Source organism: Euleptes europaea, chromosome 7 (genome assembly GCF_029931775.1).
Source record: "Euleptes europaea isolate rEulEur1 chromosome 7, rEulEur1.hap1, whole genome shotgun sequence".
Taxonomy (NCBI): domain Eukaryota; kingdom Metazoa; phylum Chordata; class Lepidosauria; order Squamata; family Sphaerodactylidae; genus Euleptes; species Euleptes europaea.
This window is the reverse complement of record NC_079318.1, coordinates 16,008,037-16,026,226: the sequence shown is the minus strand read 5'-3', so window position 1 is coordinate 16,026,226 and position 18,190 is coordinate 16,008,037. Positions and strand designations below refer to the sequence as shown.

At 47.9% G+C, this 18,190-nt stretch overlaps 1 protein-coding gene across 1 annotated transcript in view; it reads right to left on the bottom strand.

Moving 5' to 3' along the window:
• FNDC1 (fibronectin type III domain containing 1) overlaps positions 1–17,651 on the bottom strand; it is a 119,569-nt gene extending 101,918 nt beyond the window's left edge. The window contains exon 1 of the mRNA XM_056853304.1: positions 17,558–17,651. Coding sequence (XP_056709282.1) covers positions 17,558–17,651 — 94 coding nt within the window. The remainder of the gene's footprint in view (positions 1–17,557) is intronic.
• Between the last annotated feature and the right edge of the window lie 539 nt (positions 17,652–18,190).

Below are 18,190 nucleotides of genomic sequence, written 5' to 3'. Positions count from 1 at the left end.
AAGAATGGAATAAAGGAAAGGACAAGACTCCTAGGAAACATGATTCATGAAAGAGCACACGTCTTTCCTCCCCATCCAACTGGGGCATATACCCCAGCAACTATCCAGGGGGCAGCTTAACATTAGAATGGGATCAAATCCTGAGGAAAGTCAGTTCGGTTGGCCTTCCAAATCAAACATGGGAATCAACCCATGCTACAGATTTTAATGGAAGTTTTAAAAATCCTTAATTTTATAAATTTACGAAGCAAACTAATACCGGATTGGTTCCTTTGCCCAGTATTGTCTTTTCTGACAGGCAGCGCACGCCAGAGTCTTTACTAACGCCAGCTACATCAGAGCCATGTTGAATTAGAGATGCCAGGACTTGAACTTGGGACCCTCTGTGTGCAACCTCTGCCCCCGGGCCCATTTCATGTCAGCTCCGATCCTTGCCTATCTCCGAATGCGTGTTGAGAGCTTAAGTCCCAATTAATTCCATTTAAACAGGGTACTTTTCCAGCGTCCGTTTTCAGATGTTTTCCCGTAACGGGTTAGAATACGGGTTCTTTTCGAGGAAAGTTTTTTTGTTTTTAATCCCTGCTCCGAATATGACACATCTGTATATAATGCCGTTCTTACGATTGTGAATGCTGACCTTTTTTATGGAAGGGGACATTTGAGGAGGGTCTGTTCTTCATTAGAGTGCTTGGAATATTACCCTTTGGCAGACCATCCTGCTTAATATTCAGATAAGTTGCCTTCTAACACAAGCTTCACTTGACAGCTTGTTCAACCATGTTGATGTAGGGTCTGAGACACCTAGTGGCAGCCCAGGGGAATTGCTCCTTTGTCCAACCCTTTGCGTCTTGGGAACACTTCTCTGTTGTGTATCCTCACACATCTTGGTGTCGCTTTGCATAAAGCACACTATAAATCAAACACAACAAAGCAACAGCCTCATCCTTTTAAGTTCAGCATCTGCTTAAATTTACACAATGTAATGAGTCCCACTAATGACAAGCAAGAGCCAGCAACATGTTTCAGGCAGGGTGGTTTTCCAAAGCTCTAAAAAGCATTTACAAGTTACTATGGAATAAAGTTTTATTAAATCTTGACCAATCCCCAGTTCCAGAAACGTACACAAGTAATACTCCTGGGGGAAAAAATACTTCTTCCACCTTGATGGCCTTGCCTACTCTCCAACCATCCTACTCCATGCCCTCGGAAATCTCTGCTTTGGCACAGCCAATGAACGATACAGCAGGTTAATCTTCCAGCCTCAATTCTGCAACTGTCTCACTACCCCACAGGGTTCCAAAGGCACGTTCCACTTCTCAAGAAGGTCCTTATATTGACGTGGAAAGACCACATAATTTTTGGAAGTAAAAAAAAAAAAGCAATACTTAAAACAAGAATGTTCCGCAGAAGCATTCACTCTGAAATATTGTGTGATGCATTACAAATTTTCAACCGAGGCACAAAGAAAGTTACATAAATTAAATGGTTATATAATTGGAACCAACAGTGCTGGTGTATGAGCTAACTGGTTTCACAAAGAACGCTGTTTGAGAGTTTAACTTGTGGCTAAGAACACTTAAGTACACTTAGTGATGGCATGTGAGAACACTGAGTGCTGGAGTGTGAGCTTACTGGTTTTACAAAAAACGCTGGAGGAGTGTTTAATTTGTGGCTGAGAACACTTAAGCAGACTTAAACTCAAGCTCATGTTTTAAAAAATCATTGCTACATTAGTACAGTAGATATATATATCTAGATATATGCTGCTCAAGATCAATTGATCAAGGAGCTTCTAAGGGATAAAAGGATTAGTACAGTGACCGCATGATTGGGCAGTAATTAATGTGCAGTAATCATAGCAAGGAAGAGCCCCGTGGTGCAGAGTGGTAAGCTGCAGTACTGCAGTCCAAGCTCTGCTCACCACCTGAGTTTGATCCCAATGGAAGTTGGTTTCAGGTAGCCGGCTCAAGGTTGACTCAGCCTTCCATCCTTCCGAGGTCGGTGAAATGAGTACCCAGCTTGCTGGGGGTAAAGGGAAGATGACTGGGGAAGGCACCGGCAAACCACCCCGTAAACAAAAGTCTGCCTAGTAAACGTCGGGATGTGACGTCACCCCATGGGTCAGGAATGACCCGGTGCTTGCACAGGGGACTTTTACCTTTACCTTTTAATCATAGCAAGAACAGCAATAATATTTTCCAAAAGGCCAATGGGTGTGGGTGTCCTAAAACCCTCTATTTCATTGCACAATTGCCCTTATACAGTACATCTATCAAGCCATTTGGCCTGAAAGGGAGCAAAGCCACACTGATTATCAGTCTTGCCAAACGGTCCCTACTTACTGATCTGACCAATCATCATCTGCTAGATAACCAGCATCGAACTGAGATGCCAGTAAAACTCCAGATTCTTTCAGGCTCCTCCCACAGCCTGTCAGCTTCTTCCCTAGCTCTACCGGTGGCTCACCAGATACTGTGGGCTCTGCCCCCAAACAGTCATGTACTGCACCCCGCCTCCGTGTGCTTTGATTCCACCCCTTTAGCCTAACCCAGAGAGCCCATATGATTTCACTCAAACAAAATTTAGCAATCCTACCAGTGACCCTTCAGCTAAAAATATAAAGGTAAAGGTCCCCTGTGCAAGCATCGAGTCATTCCTGACCCATGGGGTGACATCACATCCTGACGTTTCCTAGGCAGACTTTGTTTACGTTTGCCAGTGCCTTTCCCCAGTCATCTTCTCTTTACTCCCAGCAAGCTGGGTACTCATTTTACCAAACTCGGAAGGATGGAAGGCTGAGTCAACCTTGAGCCGGCTACCTGAAACTGACTCTCATTGGGATTGAACTCAGGTGGTGAGCAGAGCTTGGACTGCAGTACTGCAGCTTACCACTCTGCGCCACGGGGCTCCTTCAGCTACTAATGTGTAAATCACTTGTTCTGCAAAAGCAAGTACTAGGCCATGACCCTCACTCAACTCCTATATGGTTAAATCAAATCTGTGGAACTTGCACATGTGTGGCAGCGCAGGAGTGAAGCTTTTCTCATTAAGCCTGATACCACAACTATGTGATTACAGGATCACAGGAGCATTTTTTTAACCAAGTGTGGGGATTACAAAAATACTTTTGTGGTGGAAAATAAAGTAATCCAATTCCATTTTAAATTGCCCCAGTACCAAGGTCTGAAAGAATACCAAGTAAATATTTCTTCTTAGAACAAGATGGCACAATTAGTTTTGCAATTAATGCCCTTAATTTCTGGGGTACACAAAAACGTAAGTCTCAAATGCTTGCTTAGCTCCTTAGGAAACAGTATTTGCAAATTGGTAAATTTAACAGGCCTTGTTTTGACACTGGATTTTTTTTTCTAGTGGTTCTCCCTGAGGTTTAATAACTGCCAGGCACAAGCATTTATCAGTCAAGATTTCTAAATCATTCCATATAAAAAACCTAAAAGGTAAAGGTAAAGGTCCCGTGGGCAAGCACCAGGTCATTCCTGACCCATGGGGTGATGTCACATCCCGACGTTTCCTAAGCAGACTTTGTTTACGGGGTGGTTTGCCAGTGCCTTCCCCAGTCGTCTTCCCTTTACCCCCAGCAAGCTGGGTACTCATTTTACCGACCTCGGAAGGATGGAAGGCTGAGTCAACCTTGAGCCGGCTACCTGAAACTGACATCTGTCGGGATCGAACTCAGGTCACGAGCAGAGCTTGGACTACTCTGATCCTTTCTCACAAAAGCCAGAATGTCCAAAAACAAGGACACCACCCCAACAACAACACTCCACCCCGAACAGAAGGGATCAAACCCTGACTTAAATATTTGAGTCTTGTCTTGTGCCTTTTCCAAATGAGCTATTAGGGAGCAGCTGCTCATAAGCCCCAGTCAACATCCAACAGACTTTCATGGCTAGCTTAAATGACCTGTGGCCCATGAAGCTGAGATGACAGACAGTTCCAAGTCCTAGCAACCCATACCATATGCACAACAAATCATTACTGCTTAGGATGCCAGACAGAAACACCCCTCTCTTGCCTTATTACTCCACCCTTGAGCCCGCTTCCTAGCCCTGAGGTTTGCATCTTTCAACTTTCACACTCAGCATCCCACCATGGACAGACTTTTTAACTTTGACCTTCTAATCAGAATACTGTTTACTACCTCGTTCCCTTAGCCATGATTTGCACAAAGACTTTAGTCTTGTACTTGCAGAATAAATCTGCTTCGGACCATCGTCTCGATTTGGACTCAGCAGAACAAGCCAGTGATCTACAACACAGACGATTCTCCCAATCATTTACTGCTTCCTACTGGGTTGCTTAAAGATGGGTTTGCAGAAGACAACCACAGGAGATAGATGAAAGAAGACTATGGGGTAACGACACCCTTGGAAAATGAGTCCTCGGCTTGTAACAGGGACAATGAACAATGTCACTGGAGGGGTTTTTGGACAAACATCATTCATCTGTACAACAGCCCTTGCAAAAATCTGTTAATTGACTATGAAGTGAACAAGGACTTGGCTCCTAACCCTTTCTTCTGTTTACGCAGTGCTATCCTCCATTGTGGAGGTAGCGCTCCACTGTGGAGAGAATTCTACTAGTGCTAGGTGCTGTCCACTAATGCAAGATCAGTATCTTGCAATGATCAGAAAGCACCTAGAATAGATCAAGCATGTTCCTCAATGGAGCGCTGCCTCTGCACCTAAGGTCAGCACTACAGAAATGGAAGAGGGGAATTATGCTCCAAGCCACAGATTCTAGCCTGTTTGGGCTTGCCTTTGCTAAAAGGAGGAGGACGACACCTGCTGGCCCTGTTCCCGATCTCCATGCATTCAGTGGAAGGTCTGAATAAAGCCCAACATACATACATGGTATATGGTATATAAGCTTTGTACGTGTGCTCGGGAACCCTTTCCCCCCCACCAGGTTTCTCAGCCACCTGGAAGAGAATATGTGCATCCGCTTGTATACACACAGGGGTCTGTTCAGAACTTGCCAGGATCAGCACATCACAAAGAAATGTCTGAACAGAGCTGTAGTGATGTGTCAAACAGTGGCCTCTGAACCCAGCACCCAGATCTCCGTCTTGAGTTCCATTTGTTGAACAAGCATGGTTCAACAGAGGCCACCTTAAGTTTACCACTCTAGGGTTTCCATGCCTTTCTCCCCTACATGCCTGGATATTATTAAATATTATCTTCAAATACTATCTTCAAATCCTTCTGTGCTTCAGGGGAGTTCAAAGCCGACAAGATCTGGTGGGGAGAATTTTAGCACTATATTTGTTCTAGCCCCACCGGTGCACCGGCAGCACGGTACCCGCCACAAAGGATCACCTTGTGGCAGGGAGAATTGCTTTTCTGACACTTTTTAAAAAGTGACCTCCTACGCTGGCAGGCCCTGAAGAATTACTAAACTTTTTTTTAAGAGGGAAGGGAGGGGCTGTAGCTCAGTGGTGGAGCATCTGCTTGGCCTGCAGAAGGTCCCAGGTTCAACCCCTGTCATCTCCAGTTAAAGGGACTGGGCAAATAGGTGATGCAAAAGACCTCCACCTGAGACCCTGGAGAGCCGCTGCCGGTCTGAGTAGACAATACTGACTTTGATGGACTGAGGGTCTGATTCAGTATAAGGCCGCTTCATGTGTTCATGTGTGAAAGGAGGAGTGTGTATAAAGGCCCTTGTGATCATGACTGTATGAGTGGTATGGGGTTCAGTCCCAAGAGAAGAAAAAGATTGAACATCACAAACAGCACAAGCGGGACAGGAAGTTATCATTAAGAATACCTTAACACATCCCAGTAAATATGCACGATGCTCACAGAACCACATTCCACACTACTCACTGTTGCTATCATCTACTCTGAGCAGAGCTCAAAGAGGTCAAATTTTCCCAGTGGCACAATATTGCTGTTTGCCAAAGGCAGCCGTTCCTCAACAGATCCGCTTGTGGGGAGGAAATTCTTTGATCCCACACAGGAAGTGAAATGTACATCTATTGCACACTAACATAATCATGAAAAAGCTGAAGAGTACACCAATACATGAGCATGTGGAATGGGAGCTAACTTTGAGGACAATTGATTCAATATAACTAAAGCAATCTCTCTTTTTTTTAAGAATTTTTATTATTTTCCATAAAATCATATATAAGCTTTTCAACAAATACTCAAAAATAACTACATAAACATTCGTATCAAGATATAGTTGTTGAAAATACGTCATTATTAAAAGATTAAATAAGTGAAAACTTCCCCTTCATCCTCCTCAATCTTTCTAATAACTTGTTTGGTCTTTTGCATTTAGAATTCTAATCCTAATGTTATTTTATATTATGTCTAACAATAGCTTTCTTATTGCATACTAATTTCTTCAATTCAACCAAAGAAAATAAAAGGAAAAACATAATATATTGTTTATAAACCTTGGTTATTAAATATTATGTGTAATAATAAAAAGAAATTAAAATATTCGGTATAAAGATAGGATTTGAGTATTGCAATGTTTTACCTATACCTTATTGATCAGTGGATTAGAACAAAGAATAACCTTGCAGTTTCCCCATATAAGTTTCAGTCTCACAGTAAGCCCTCCATGCCTCTCATTCGCCCATAAATTGAGCATTGTCTTTTTGGTTTACCAAAGCTGTAAGTTTTGCCATTTCCGCCATATAACTAAAGCAATCTCAAGAGGATCTGTTAGAGAATATTATTTGGCCCTTGTATGACAACCTCTCTACATGGTAGATTAGGGGGTTGGAAGACCTTCGTTATGAGGGAAGACTGAAGAGTATGAGACTTTTGAGTTTAGAAAAAGAGATGAGTAAGGGGGCACATGGCAGAGGTTTATAAAATTATGCACGGGGTGGAGAGAGTTGACAAGAGAACTTTTTTTTCCTCTCCCAAAATACTAGAACTCAAGAGCATCCAGTGAAGCTGATAAGCAGTAGTTTCAGAAGAGACAAAAGGAAATTATTCTTTACACAGAGAGTGATTAAAATGTGGAATTTGCTGACAGGGGATGTAGGATAGATGGCTTTAAAAGGGGATTAGACAGATTCATGGAGGCTAGGTCCATTAGTGGCAGGTAGTCATAGTTACTGAAGGAAACCTCCATGTTTACAGGTAGTAAACCTCTGAATCCCAGTGCCAGGGGGCAACATCAGGGAAAAGCCTCAGCCTCTGTGCCCTGTTGTTGGCCCTCCAGAGAACCTGGTTGGCCACTGAGTAAGACTGGATGCTGGACTAGATGGGTCACTGGTCTGATCCAGCAGGGCTCTTCTTATGGTATCAGAAGAAAGTGAGCCTCAGCCTTGTGGGTGCTTCCCCCGTGCACACTCACCATGCTATGCACCACAGCGTGGTGTAGTGGTTAAGAGCGGTGGTTTGGAGCAGTGGACGCTGATCTAGAGAACCGGGTTTGATTCCCCACTCCTCCACATGAACAGCAGAGGCTAATCTGGTGAACTGGATTTGTTTCCCCACTCCTCCACATGAAGCCTGCTGGGTGACCTTGGGCTAGTCACACTCTCAGCCCCATCCACCTCACAGGGTGTCTGTTGAGGGGAAGGGAAGGTGATTGTAAGCCAGTTTGATTCTTTCTTAAGTGGTAGAGAAAGTTGGCATCTAAAAACCAACTCTTCTTCTTCTATGCCCCAAACAGAGTGCTTCAGTGTAAAGCCAAGTCAATCAGTACACGTCCTGAGATCTCTTACAATCAGCCAGAATAGGTAACAGATGGTGAATTCCCAGGTACAAGGGATCACAGATCCATACACTACTGTCTACAGAGGGAAAGCACAATGGGAAGAGGCAAGGGAGAGTAGAGTAAGGTCAGCAGTTCACACCTATTTGATCCTGGATGGAAAGGTGCTTGCAAAAATAGGACCTATATATTACAATCCCTTATGGTCTAATTTCTCATTGCACAACACTTGTAATTTTCTCCCATGAGGCACATAGCAATGGGAGGGTATTTTGTTTGGAAAAACAATTTGCAAGTTTTCACACATATATACAACCACGCAATATTTATCTTTGCCATTATCAATTGCCTGTATTTCGTTTTTTTTAAAGAAAGAAAATGGTTGGATGATGGAGTCATCCATCTCCCAAGTAACATACAGTTCTAGGGCTAAACATGACATGGAAATAGGGCACCCTCTTCATTACCCACTGACATTCGGTGGGATGTGGGGGGGAAGTGGCCATAAAAGTAGCATTGCATCAATGGTGCAACACCACTTCTGTCAAATACCTGGAAGTGATGCTGTTCAACGCTCTAGGGTTTCGACAAAACTGGACGGTATCCTAGAGCACTGCATCAGTGGTGCCTCATTTCCAGGTATGGCACAACATCATTCTCCCAGTCTCCATCCCCTCCATCTCCTGCTGGTTGTCAACTGCTATATGGGAAACATATTCTATCAGAATCAGGTCTTTTCCAGTGGTGACACCTGCCTTTCAGAATGCCCTTCCCCTTGAGTTTCTCCTGGAAACTACTCAAATCTCTTTTGTGTGTGTGTGTGTATGAAGTGCCGTCAACTTATGGCGACCCCTTTTGCGGGGTTTTCATGGCAAGAGACTAACAGAGGTGGTTTGCCAGTGCCTTCCTCTGCACAGTAACCCTGGTCTTCCTTGGTGGTCTCCCATCCAAATACTAACCAGGGCTGACCCTGCTTGGCTTCTGAGATCTGACGAGATCAGGCTAGCCTGGGCCATCTTTTAGGCACGCCAAAATATCTCTTTTTACCCAGTCTTTTCACTAAGGGGCTGGTTTTTCACAATTGTTTTGATGGCCTGCTCAAGTGAGGGCTTTCTACATTAAATGGTTTGTTTTTATGCTTTGGATTATTTTAAAAGGCTGTATCTTATTTGTTTGTGCTTTGTTTGTATGTGTTTTAGTTTTGAGCCACACTGAGCAGGTCTCTGAAGATACATGAAAGTGTGTCTTCTGATGTTTTCCATTTCCCCCCCCTTAGGTAGGGTTGCCAGCTCCAGGTTGGGAAACACCTGGCAATTTGGGGGTGGAGCCTGAGGAGGGCAGGGTTTCGGGAGGGGAGGGGCATCAATGGGGTATAATACAGGTGTAATAGCAGGATCCGTTGTAATAGCAGGAGATCTCCAACCACCACCTGGAGGTTGGCAACCCTACCCTTAGGCAATCGTCTGCAGGTAAAAATCCCCCCTCCAGATAATGATCTTCCTGAAAGGGAAAAGATACTAGTATTTACTTCCAAGCCCATCTTCTTTGCTGTTATAAACAGACTTTCTTTACCAGTCACAAACCCTTCAGCCCCATGTATGCAACTTTCATATATTCCACTGATTTTGCTCGAGTCCGTGACCGGCGCCCCTCTCTCACTCAAGCAGCCTCACTTTGCAAAAGTCAGACAACGGGCGAAAACGCACGGTCGCTTTATCCTCCTTTAATCCCTGTTTTAGCCAGGATCGAACGCACATTAGGCGAAACGCATGCGTTCGATCCAGGCTGAAACGGGGATTAAAGGAGGATAAAGCGACCGTGCGTTTTCTTCCCAACGTTTCGATTCAAAAAGAACCGACGACGCTCATCCGTATTCCCAGCCCCGCTGCTCGCCACGGGAGCTCCTGCTTTTCACTCTCACAAAAAAAGCTTTTTATTTCGCGGAAAGGAAGCGGAAGAGCCGCCGCAGCCAAACTGTACGGCATTGGCAAACCACGCAATGTTGTTTCAGCGCAGAGAACGGTCTCTTGAACGCTGCCAGATACAGGAAAAGGAGCCCCTGGAGCAAAAGCAGAGAGGGGGGTGAGTGTGGGATGGAGCTGCCTGATATGAAGAGAAACCCAAGGGAGGAAGATACTTTAGCGACTGGCATGCCCCGTGTGCTGCTCTTGGCCATGCAACAGAAGTGCAGCGGAACTGCCTTCCTTAACCATCCCATTCAAAGCACGTGATAAATGTCGTCATGACCTGTGTAAAAATATATATATAAGCTTCCCCTACCCCCAACCTCTTTCTTGACCATACTTTTTTTCCCCCTGGCATTGCTCTTCTGCCTGCTCCCCCCGCCTTTAGCACCCATCAGAGTTGGAGGGGGCTTCTGTTGGGGACACGGTCACAGCTGACTTATAGCAACCCAGCTAGGGTTTCCAAGTCAAGAAACTAACAGAAGTAGCTTGGTGCTGCCGGCCTTTGGGTTGCAACCCCGGACTTCCTTGGCAGCCTCCCATCGAAGTACTAACCCTGGTTTTATTTCTTTACTTACTTTCTTGGTCTATACCTCAGCCTTTCTCCTCGATGCGGACCCGCAGCGGCTTACCTTGTACTCCTGCCCTCCCTTTTATCCGCGCAACAGCCTTGTAAGGAAGGTCGAGTTCAGAGAAAGTGACTGGTCAGAAGTTACCCGGGAAGTTTCAGTGGCAGAGTGGGGGGTTCGAATCTGGGGTCTCCCGGATCATGATCGGACGCTTCGGCCACACTGGCATAATAGCGCGACACCCAAAGATGAGCAAATTCAGCTCAGGTTAGGTCACTATAAGATGCGCTATTTGACCTAATTTGAAGACTGTTCAGAAACTTCAGTTAGCAGACAATGGGACCGCCAGGAGCTGCTGTTTCCATTTTTAAAAAACACTGGGAAGGACCAGTTCACTGATCCCCAGCACTGGAGCTTGGTTGGCCCTAACCGGAGGGCTGTAGATGGGGGTAGGGGCCGGAGGGCAGTCACCGCCCCTGTGGCATGCAGAGAGGGCGGCAGAACTGCCTCTCCTGCCGGAGAAGCGGGCCGGGTAGGAGAGACAGTTCTACTGCCCTCTCTACATGCCACGGGGGCGGTGACTGCCCTCCGGCCCCCGCCCGCCCCCCCCAGTTACGGCCCTGCCTAGCTGTTGTTGAGAGAGGGGCCGCAATCCACAGGGGCAGCTTTCTGCACCACTGCATCCGCATTGCAGAAAAGATGCCACGTGCTGACCATCCTGTAGATCCTAGAGCTGGCAAAAGCACAGAAGCCATGCCAGAAAAAATGGCCACAATCTTGGCTGCAAACAGTATTTCACTGGGCAAAGGGGCAGAGGGGGGCTAACCGCACCTCCATCTGCAGGTGGCACCCAAGCATAGAAAACAGATTTCTCTGAATGCTCAAATTCAATATTAACAGCCCATTCTGGAGGCGTGCCGGTGGGCACGTCCAAAGCCCTTAGGAGGCCAACGAAGGCCTCCGCCGGCGCAGGGGCCCACAATGCTGGCGCCTGGAGGGTGCACGCCGGCGTGAGTAGCCCCAGTGCTGGCGTGCATGCCTGCATGCCGGTTCCCAGCTGCCGCAGCAGCAACACTGGGCCCGGACGCCACTGCAGCCTCCCGCTGGCCTCTGGCTGCTGGCACAGGCTGCAGCAGCGAGCCGGGAGGCGTTCCCGGGGTGTTCCGGCACCGGCAAGGGCAGACCTCAGTCAGCCTCCTGAGCCGAAATGGCTCAGGAACACCCTTTTTTTTTTAGACACGCCAGCTTTTTGCTGTTTTTTGCGGGTTTTTTGTGCTGGGTAGAGGTTTTGGCTGTGCCGAAACCTCCTTAGGAGGCAATGCCACTGGGTTGCCTCCTAAGCCCGGCGCAGGCATTGCTCTCAGGAATGCGCTGTAAAATACCTACATAGTCATACAGATGAATGCATTATCACAATGTAATGCTGATTGCATATGAACGAAGAAGAGTTCATTTTTATAACTGACTTTCTCTGCCACTTAAGGAAGAATCAAACCGGCTTACAGTCACCTTCCCTTCCCACAACAGACACCTTATGAGGTAGGTGGGGCTGAGAGAGTGTGACTGGCCCAAAGTCACCCAGCTAGCTTCATGTGTAGGAGTGGGAAAACAAATCCAGTTCACCAGATTTGGTGGAGGAGTGGGGAATCAAACCCGGTTCTCTAGATCAGAGTCCACTGCTCCAAACCACCGCTCTTAACCACTACACCACGCTGGCTCTCCATAAGCATATGGAGACCATTCCAACTTCCAAAAGTTTGGTTTTGCTTAGAAAATTTCTGTGAAAATTGTTCTAATACCAGCTCGTAATAGTTGCACAGTTAAAATCATAGGGGCAAAGGAACACTGTTATTTGTCTAGGGCACTGGTTCCCAACCGGGGGTCCATGGACCCCCAGGGGTCCGCGAGAACTAAATTAAGGTCCACGAAACAAAGTTATAAACCCATAATAAATTAATATTTTAAATTAAAAGTTCTCTATTATAAAAATATATATTCAAATATTATTCTAAGTTTAATGTTTAACTAACAGTTATGATTAAAGTTTATTTTCAAATTCTCTGAATTTTTATTTTGAACCTTGGGGTCCCTGCACCGAACAAAAAAGTCCTAGTGGTTCCTGGTCAAAAAAAGGTTGGGAACCACTGGTCTAGGGAATACATAGTGTGTGTGTGGGGGGGGGGTGACTGCTCATGTAATTTTCCCAATCTCATATGACTGTACAGGCAGCAAAGTGTGCTCTAGACGCAGCGCTGGGACTCCACTGGCCCTCTGTTGTCCCAGTACTGGGATTGTACAAAGAACAAGGTCCTCCTAAGCGGGGTTACACCATTTTATGTCCACTGAAGTCAAACATCCGGCACTTAGGATGGCCCCGCAAGCCCGCCCCTGTGTTCATCTGAGCACCAGGTCTCAAGTCAGTCTCGGGACCACAGTTGGATCCGACTCAAAGGCCAAGTAGCACTCCAGACCCACCTCCTGCCGAACCGCAACACTGCCCGTCTGCTGGCCTCCACAGACCAATCTCCACCACTTTGTTGTTCCTTATAAACTATAAATCAAGCCTGATGGAGCATTAAATGAAGGATTAAATCTACTCTCAAAGGGGAATGAATGAAGCACTTCCATTCTCATCAGTGATGGTGCGGGACTGGTTTTAGAGCAACAAACACAACCCAGCAGTAGAGAAGAGCCAAACTCCAGTAGCACCTTAAAGACTAACAAAATTTCTGGCAGGGTAGGAGCTTCCGTGAGCTGCAGCTCACTTCTTCAAATATGGCTAGAAGGTGATGGCATCTACCCTAAATGTAGTGATAAAAAGTTGCTGAGCTCCGCCCCCACAGGTCTCATGCAAGGTTCAAATGTTGCCGACCGGATGGCTCAGCGGTAAAATGCTGGCAAATGGTGCCGCGTCCTCTCTTGGGCCCCGGTGAGCTTCTTCTGTACATTCTGTACATGATGCTGCATGTAGGATAGAGGGAATCACATTCGAGCTGTATCTGAAGAAGTGAGCTTAAATTCAATATTACTCACGAAAGCTCATACCAATGCCAGAAATGTTGTTAGTCTTTAAGGTGCGACTGGACTCTTGCTCTTTTCTACTGCCAGTGACAGACTTAACACGGCTACCCTTCGTGATCTAAACACAACACAGGGGAGCCTTAAGCACAAGAGAGGTGATGGACAGTCATATCCAGGCTGATGGTTCATGAATACCCTTTTGCTGGGAGAAGCCTCCAACTGTCCACCTTTCCAAACCACCGTGTTGAAGTGGCTTTCCAAGCTTAATGATGCCAGTTAATATTTTACACAGAGCCAATTAATCCGAATTACTCCGAAACCCCCCGACTTCTGCTGTCCAAAGCGAGGATGAAACTCATCGGATAGATTTTGCTCAAAATATTTTATCTTTGATCCTCCCCTTTATACACCATAAATCCTGTGTTAATGTGGCTGGGCTTTGCCTCGGTGCAAAGCTCCAGATCTGAGCCTATCCAGTTAAAACATTCCATCTCTGGAGTGATTTATAGGCTAGAGGGTGAATGGGGGGGGGGCAGAAGGGAGGGTGAACAGTGGAAAATGCAACAGGAGTCTGCAAGCCACAACAAACAAACTTGATTCCAGAAAAGCATCAGGAGCCTGGAGGAAGGAAGAAAAGATCTTTGAAAGAGTTACAGGTGTTTTAGCCATAGACTCTCCGAACAGGACATTCCACATTATACTACAGAGCTCCAGCAGTCACTCCCTAGAAACCTAGGTCCTGCTACACATTTCCAAAAGAAACAGATCTCACGGAAGGGTTTTTAAAAAATTATTTCCTAGCCCTGGCCCCTTGAGCCGACACTTAATTCTCTTGGAAGCGCGTCTCACTGAATGCAGTGGAACTTGCTCGAACTACAGCCTGCAGACCTTCATCTTGACAATTACATGAACTGTTGCTGTCAAGGAACTGCCCCGTGGGCAAGCTTTGCTTTCAGAATTCCTGCACTTGGCTGCAAGTTTAACTTGTAGCAACACATATAGCTGCTCCTTCCATTCCTGCAAGGCAAAAGGGTTTATAAAAGTGCACAGACCTGGGGAAAGGAGCAAGGAGGAAAGACATTATGCACAAAGCCCAAACCCAGAGAATCATAGAGTTGGAAGGGACCACCAGGGTCATCTAGTCCAACCCCCTGCACAATGCAGGAAATTTTGAACTACCTCCCCCCCCACACACACACCCCAAGTGACCCAACCCCAGGAAAACAGCTCTCTGCAGTGGCCACGGCCACAAGTTCTCCCTCAGCTGGTCATGGCAGTTTATTTCTCTGCGGCGTCCAGATCTTAATTTCTGGTCAGATATCCATCTCTTCTTTCCCCTGCAGTCACATTTTCTGCCTGAACTGATGTACGCTTCACTTCCAAGATAAGTCCCCATCGTGCCAGCGGGAGTGCAGAGCCAAGGGGGTTTCCAGATGGAGGGCTGGGGTACTCCATAATCCACTGCATTTAGGGCCTGGTGAGTCTATGTCGAATCTAATTTCATGGGTTGCAAGTGGGACCAAGAATCCAAAGAGGGGGGGAAGGATTCAGGCACTGTTTGTTTTCCACGTAAGGAAACACTTCCATTTATAAGGCAGTCTTTAACAGCATCTTTTCGCTTACACGCATAGAAAAAGATCACACTGGAGGAGGGAAGCTATATTCTCACATATCGCACACAAACACTGCCCCATGATCAATTTTATAACACCAACAAAGTGCTGTAGCAGAACACAGGCTAGAAAAGACCCCTGCCCCCAAGAGTTTACAAACAAAACGAGCAGCGCAGGATTAAAGTGGAAAGAAGGAAAAGAGGAACACCGAGGGGCGAAAACGCACGGAAGCTTTTTGCCTTGGATTTGCCCCTCTCTAAATGCACATTGCCCTGACCTTGGCTAGCCCTAAGCTAGCCTGATCTCGACAGATCTCAGAAGCTAAGCAGGGTCAGCCCTGGTTAGTATTTGGATGGGAGACCACCAAGGAAGACCACGGTTGCTGTGCAGAGGAAGGCACTGGAAAACCACCTCTGTTCGTCTCTTGCCATGACCCCCCCCCCAAAAAAAGGGGTCGCCATAAGTCGGCTGTGACTTGACGGCACACAAATGCACATTTCCCCTATCTGAATTCTCCCAACTCCGCATGGGGGCTCTTTGGCCATTTATGCATAAGAGGTCTTGCCTTAGATTTGCCGCTCTCCAGATGCCCCTTTCCCCCACCCAAATTCTCCAAACTCCGCATGGGGGCTCTTTGGCCATTTATACATAAGAGGTCTTGCCTTAGCTTTGCCGCTTTCCAGATGCCCCTTTCCCCCACCCAAATTCTCCAAACTCCGCATGGGGGCTCATTGGCCATTTATGCATAAGAGGTCTTGCCTTGGATTTGCCACTCTCTAGATGCCCCTTTCCCCCCTCCAAATTCTTCAAACTCTGCATGGGGGCTCATTGGCCATTTATGCATAAGAGGTCTTGCCTTAGCTTTGCCACTCTCTAGACGCACCTTTCCCCCACCCAAATTCTCCAAACTCTGCATGGGGGCTCTTTGGCCATTTATGCATAAGAGGTCTTGCCTTAGATTTGCCACTCTCTAGATGCCCCTTTCCCCCACCCAAATTCTCCCACCTCCGCATGGGGGCTCTTTGGCCATTTATGCATAAGAGGTCTTGCCTTAGCTTTGCCGCTTTCCAGATGCCCCTTTCCCCCACCCAAATTCTCCAAACTCCGCATGGGGGCTCATTGGCCATTTATGCATAAGAGGTCTTGCCTTGGATTTGCCACTCTCTAGATGCCCCTTTCCCCCCTCCAAATTCTTCAAACTCTGCATGGGGGCTCATTGGCCATTTATGCATAAGAGGTCTTGCCTTAGCTTTGCCACTCTCTAGACGCACCTTTCCCCCACCCAAATTCTCCAAACTCTGCATGGGGGCTCTTTGGCCATTTATGCATAAGAGGTCTTGCCTTAGATTTGCCACTCTCTAGATGCCCCTTTCCCCCACCCAAATTCTCCCACCTCCGCATGGGGGCTCTTTGGCCATTTATGCATAAGAGGTCTTGCCTTAGCTTTGCCGCTTTCCAGATGCCCCTTTCCCCCACCCAAATTCTCCAAACTCCGCATGGGGGCTCATTGGCCATTTATGCATAAGAGGTCTTGCCTTGGATTTGCCACTCTCTAGATGCCCCTTTCCCCCCTCCAAATTCTTCAAACTCTGCATGGGGGCTCATTGGCCATTTATGCATAAGAGGTCTTGCCTTAGCTTTGCCACTCTCTAGACGCACCTTTCCCCCACCCAAATTCTCCAAACTCTGCATGGGGGCTCTTTGGCCATTTATGCATAAGAGGTCTTGCCTTAGATTTGCCACTCTCTAGATGCCCCTTTCCCCCACCCAAATTCTCCCACCTCCGCATGGGGGCTCTTTGGCCATTTATGCATAAGAGGTCTTGCCTTAGCTTTGCCGCTTTCCAGATGCCCCTTTCCCCCACCCAAATTCTCCAAACTCCGCATGGGGGCTCATTGGCCATTTATGCATAAGAGGTCTTGCCTTGGATTTGCCACTCTCTAGATGCCCCTTTCCCCCCTCCAAATTCTTCAAACTCTGCATGGGGGCTCATTGGCCATTTATGCATAAGAGGTCTTGCCTTAGCTTTGCCACTCTCTAGACGCACCTTTCCCCCACCCAAATTCTCCAAACTCTGCATGGGGGCTCTTTGGCCATTTATGCATAAGAGGTCTTGCCTTAGATTTGCCACTCTCTAGATGCCCCTTTCCCCCACCCAAATTCTCCCACCTCCGCATGGGGGCTCTTTGGCCATTTATGCATAAGAGGTCTTGCCTTAGCTTTGCCGCTTTCCAGATGCCCCTTTCCCCCACCCAAATTCTCCAAACTCCGCATGGGGGCTCATTGGCCATTTATGCATAAGAGGTCTTGCCTTGGATTTGCCACTCTCTAGATGCCCCTTTCCCCCCTCCAAATTCTTCAAACTCTGCATGGGGGCTCATTGGCCATTTATGCATAAGAGGTCTTGCCATGGATTTGCTGCTCTCTAGATGCCCCTTTCCCCCACCCAAATTCTCCCAACTCCGCATGGGGGCTTATTGGCCATGTATGCATAAGAGGTCTATGCCTTAGATTTGCCACCCTCTAGACGCCCCTTTCCCCTATCCAAGTTCTCCCCACTCTGCCTGGGGGCTTCATTCTGGAGCGCTGAGCATTTGGCTGGGGGGAAGGGGCAAGCCCCCCCGGTGCGTGCCCGCCCTCGGCCGCCACCCCGACGGAGGGAGGGAGAGAGGGAAGGGGCCTGTACCTGGTGCCGCCGGGCAGGCGGAGTGCAGCAGAGCGGCCAGGAGCAACAGGAGCGCCCAGGTGAGCCAAGGGGGGCGCGGGGCTGGGGCGGCCATGGAGCCGGGGCGCGACGACGAGCCTCAGCGGCGGCGGGAGGAGCGGGGCGCCTCCCCGAGGGGGCTCCGCCGCGAGCAGCCCGGGCAGCGGGCGTCGCCGGCCTCCGCGGGTCCCCCTGCCCAGCCCGGCCGGCAGCGATCGGGGCGCTCCGTCGAAGCTCCGCCGCGCCTCTGCAGCGCCAGCGCCGCTCGGCCGCCGCCGCGACGGCGCGTCCCGCCCGCCCGCCTCGCCTCCGCGTCCCTCTGCCGCCTCCCGCTGGCCGCCGGCGACATTGCAGCAGCAGCAGCAGCCGGACGACACCGTGCGCGGGGCCGTTGGTTGTGTGCGTGAAGTGCCGTCAGTGGCGACCCTACGAAGGAACGTCCTCCACAATGTCCTCTCTTTGACAGCCTGGCTCAGATCCTGCAAACTGAACGCTGTGGCTTCCTTTATTGAGTCCATCCATCTCTTGTTGGGCCTTCCTCTTTTCCTGCTGCCTCCAACTTTCCTACTGCCTTCCTACTGCCTTCAACGTCCTATCTTTAAGCCTTGCTCAGGT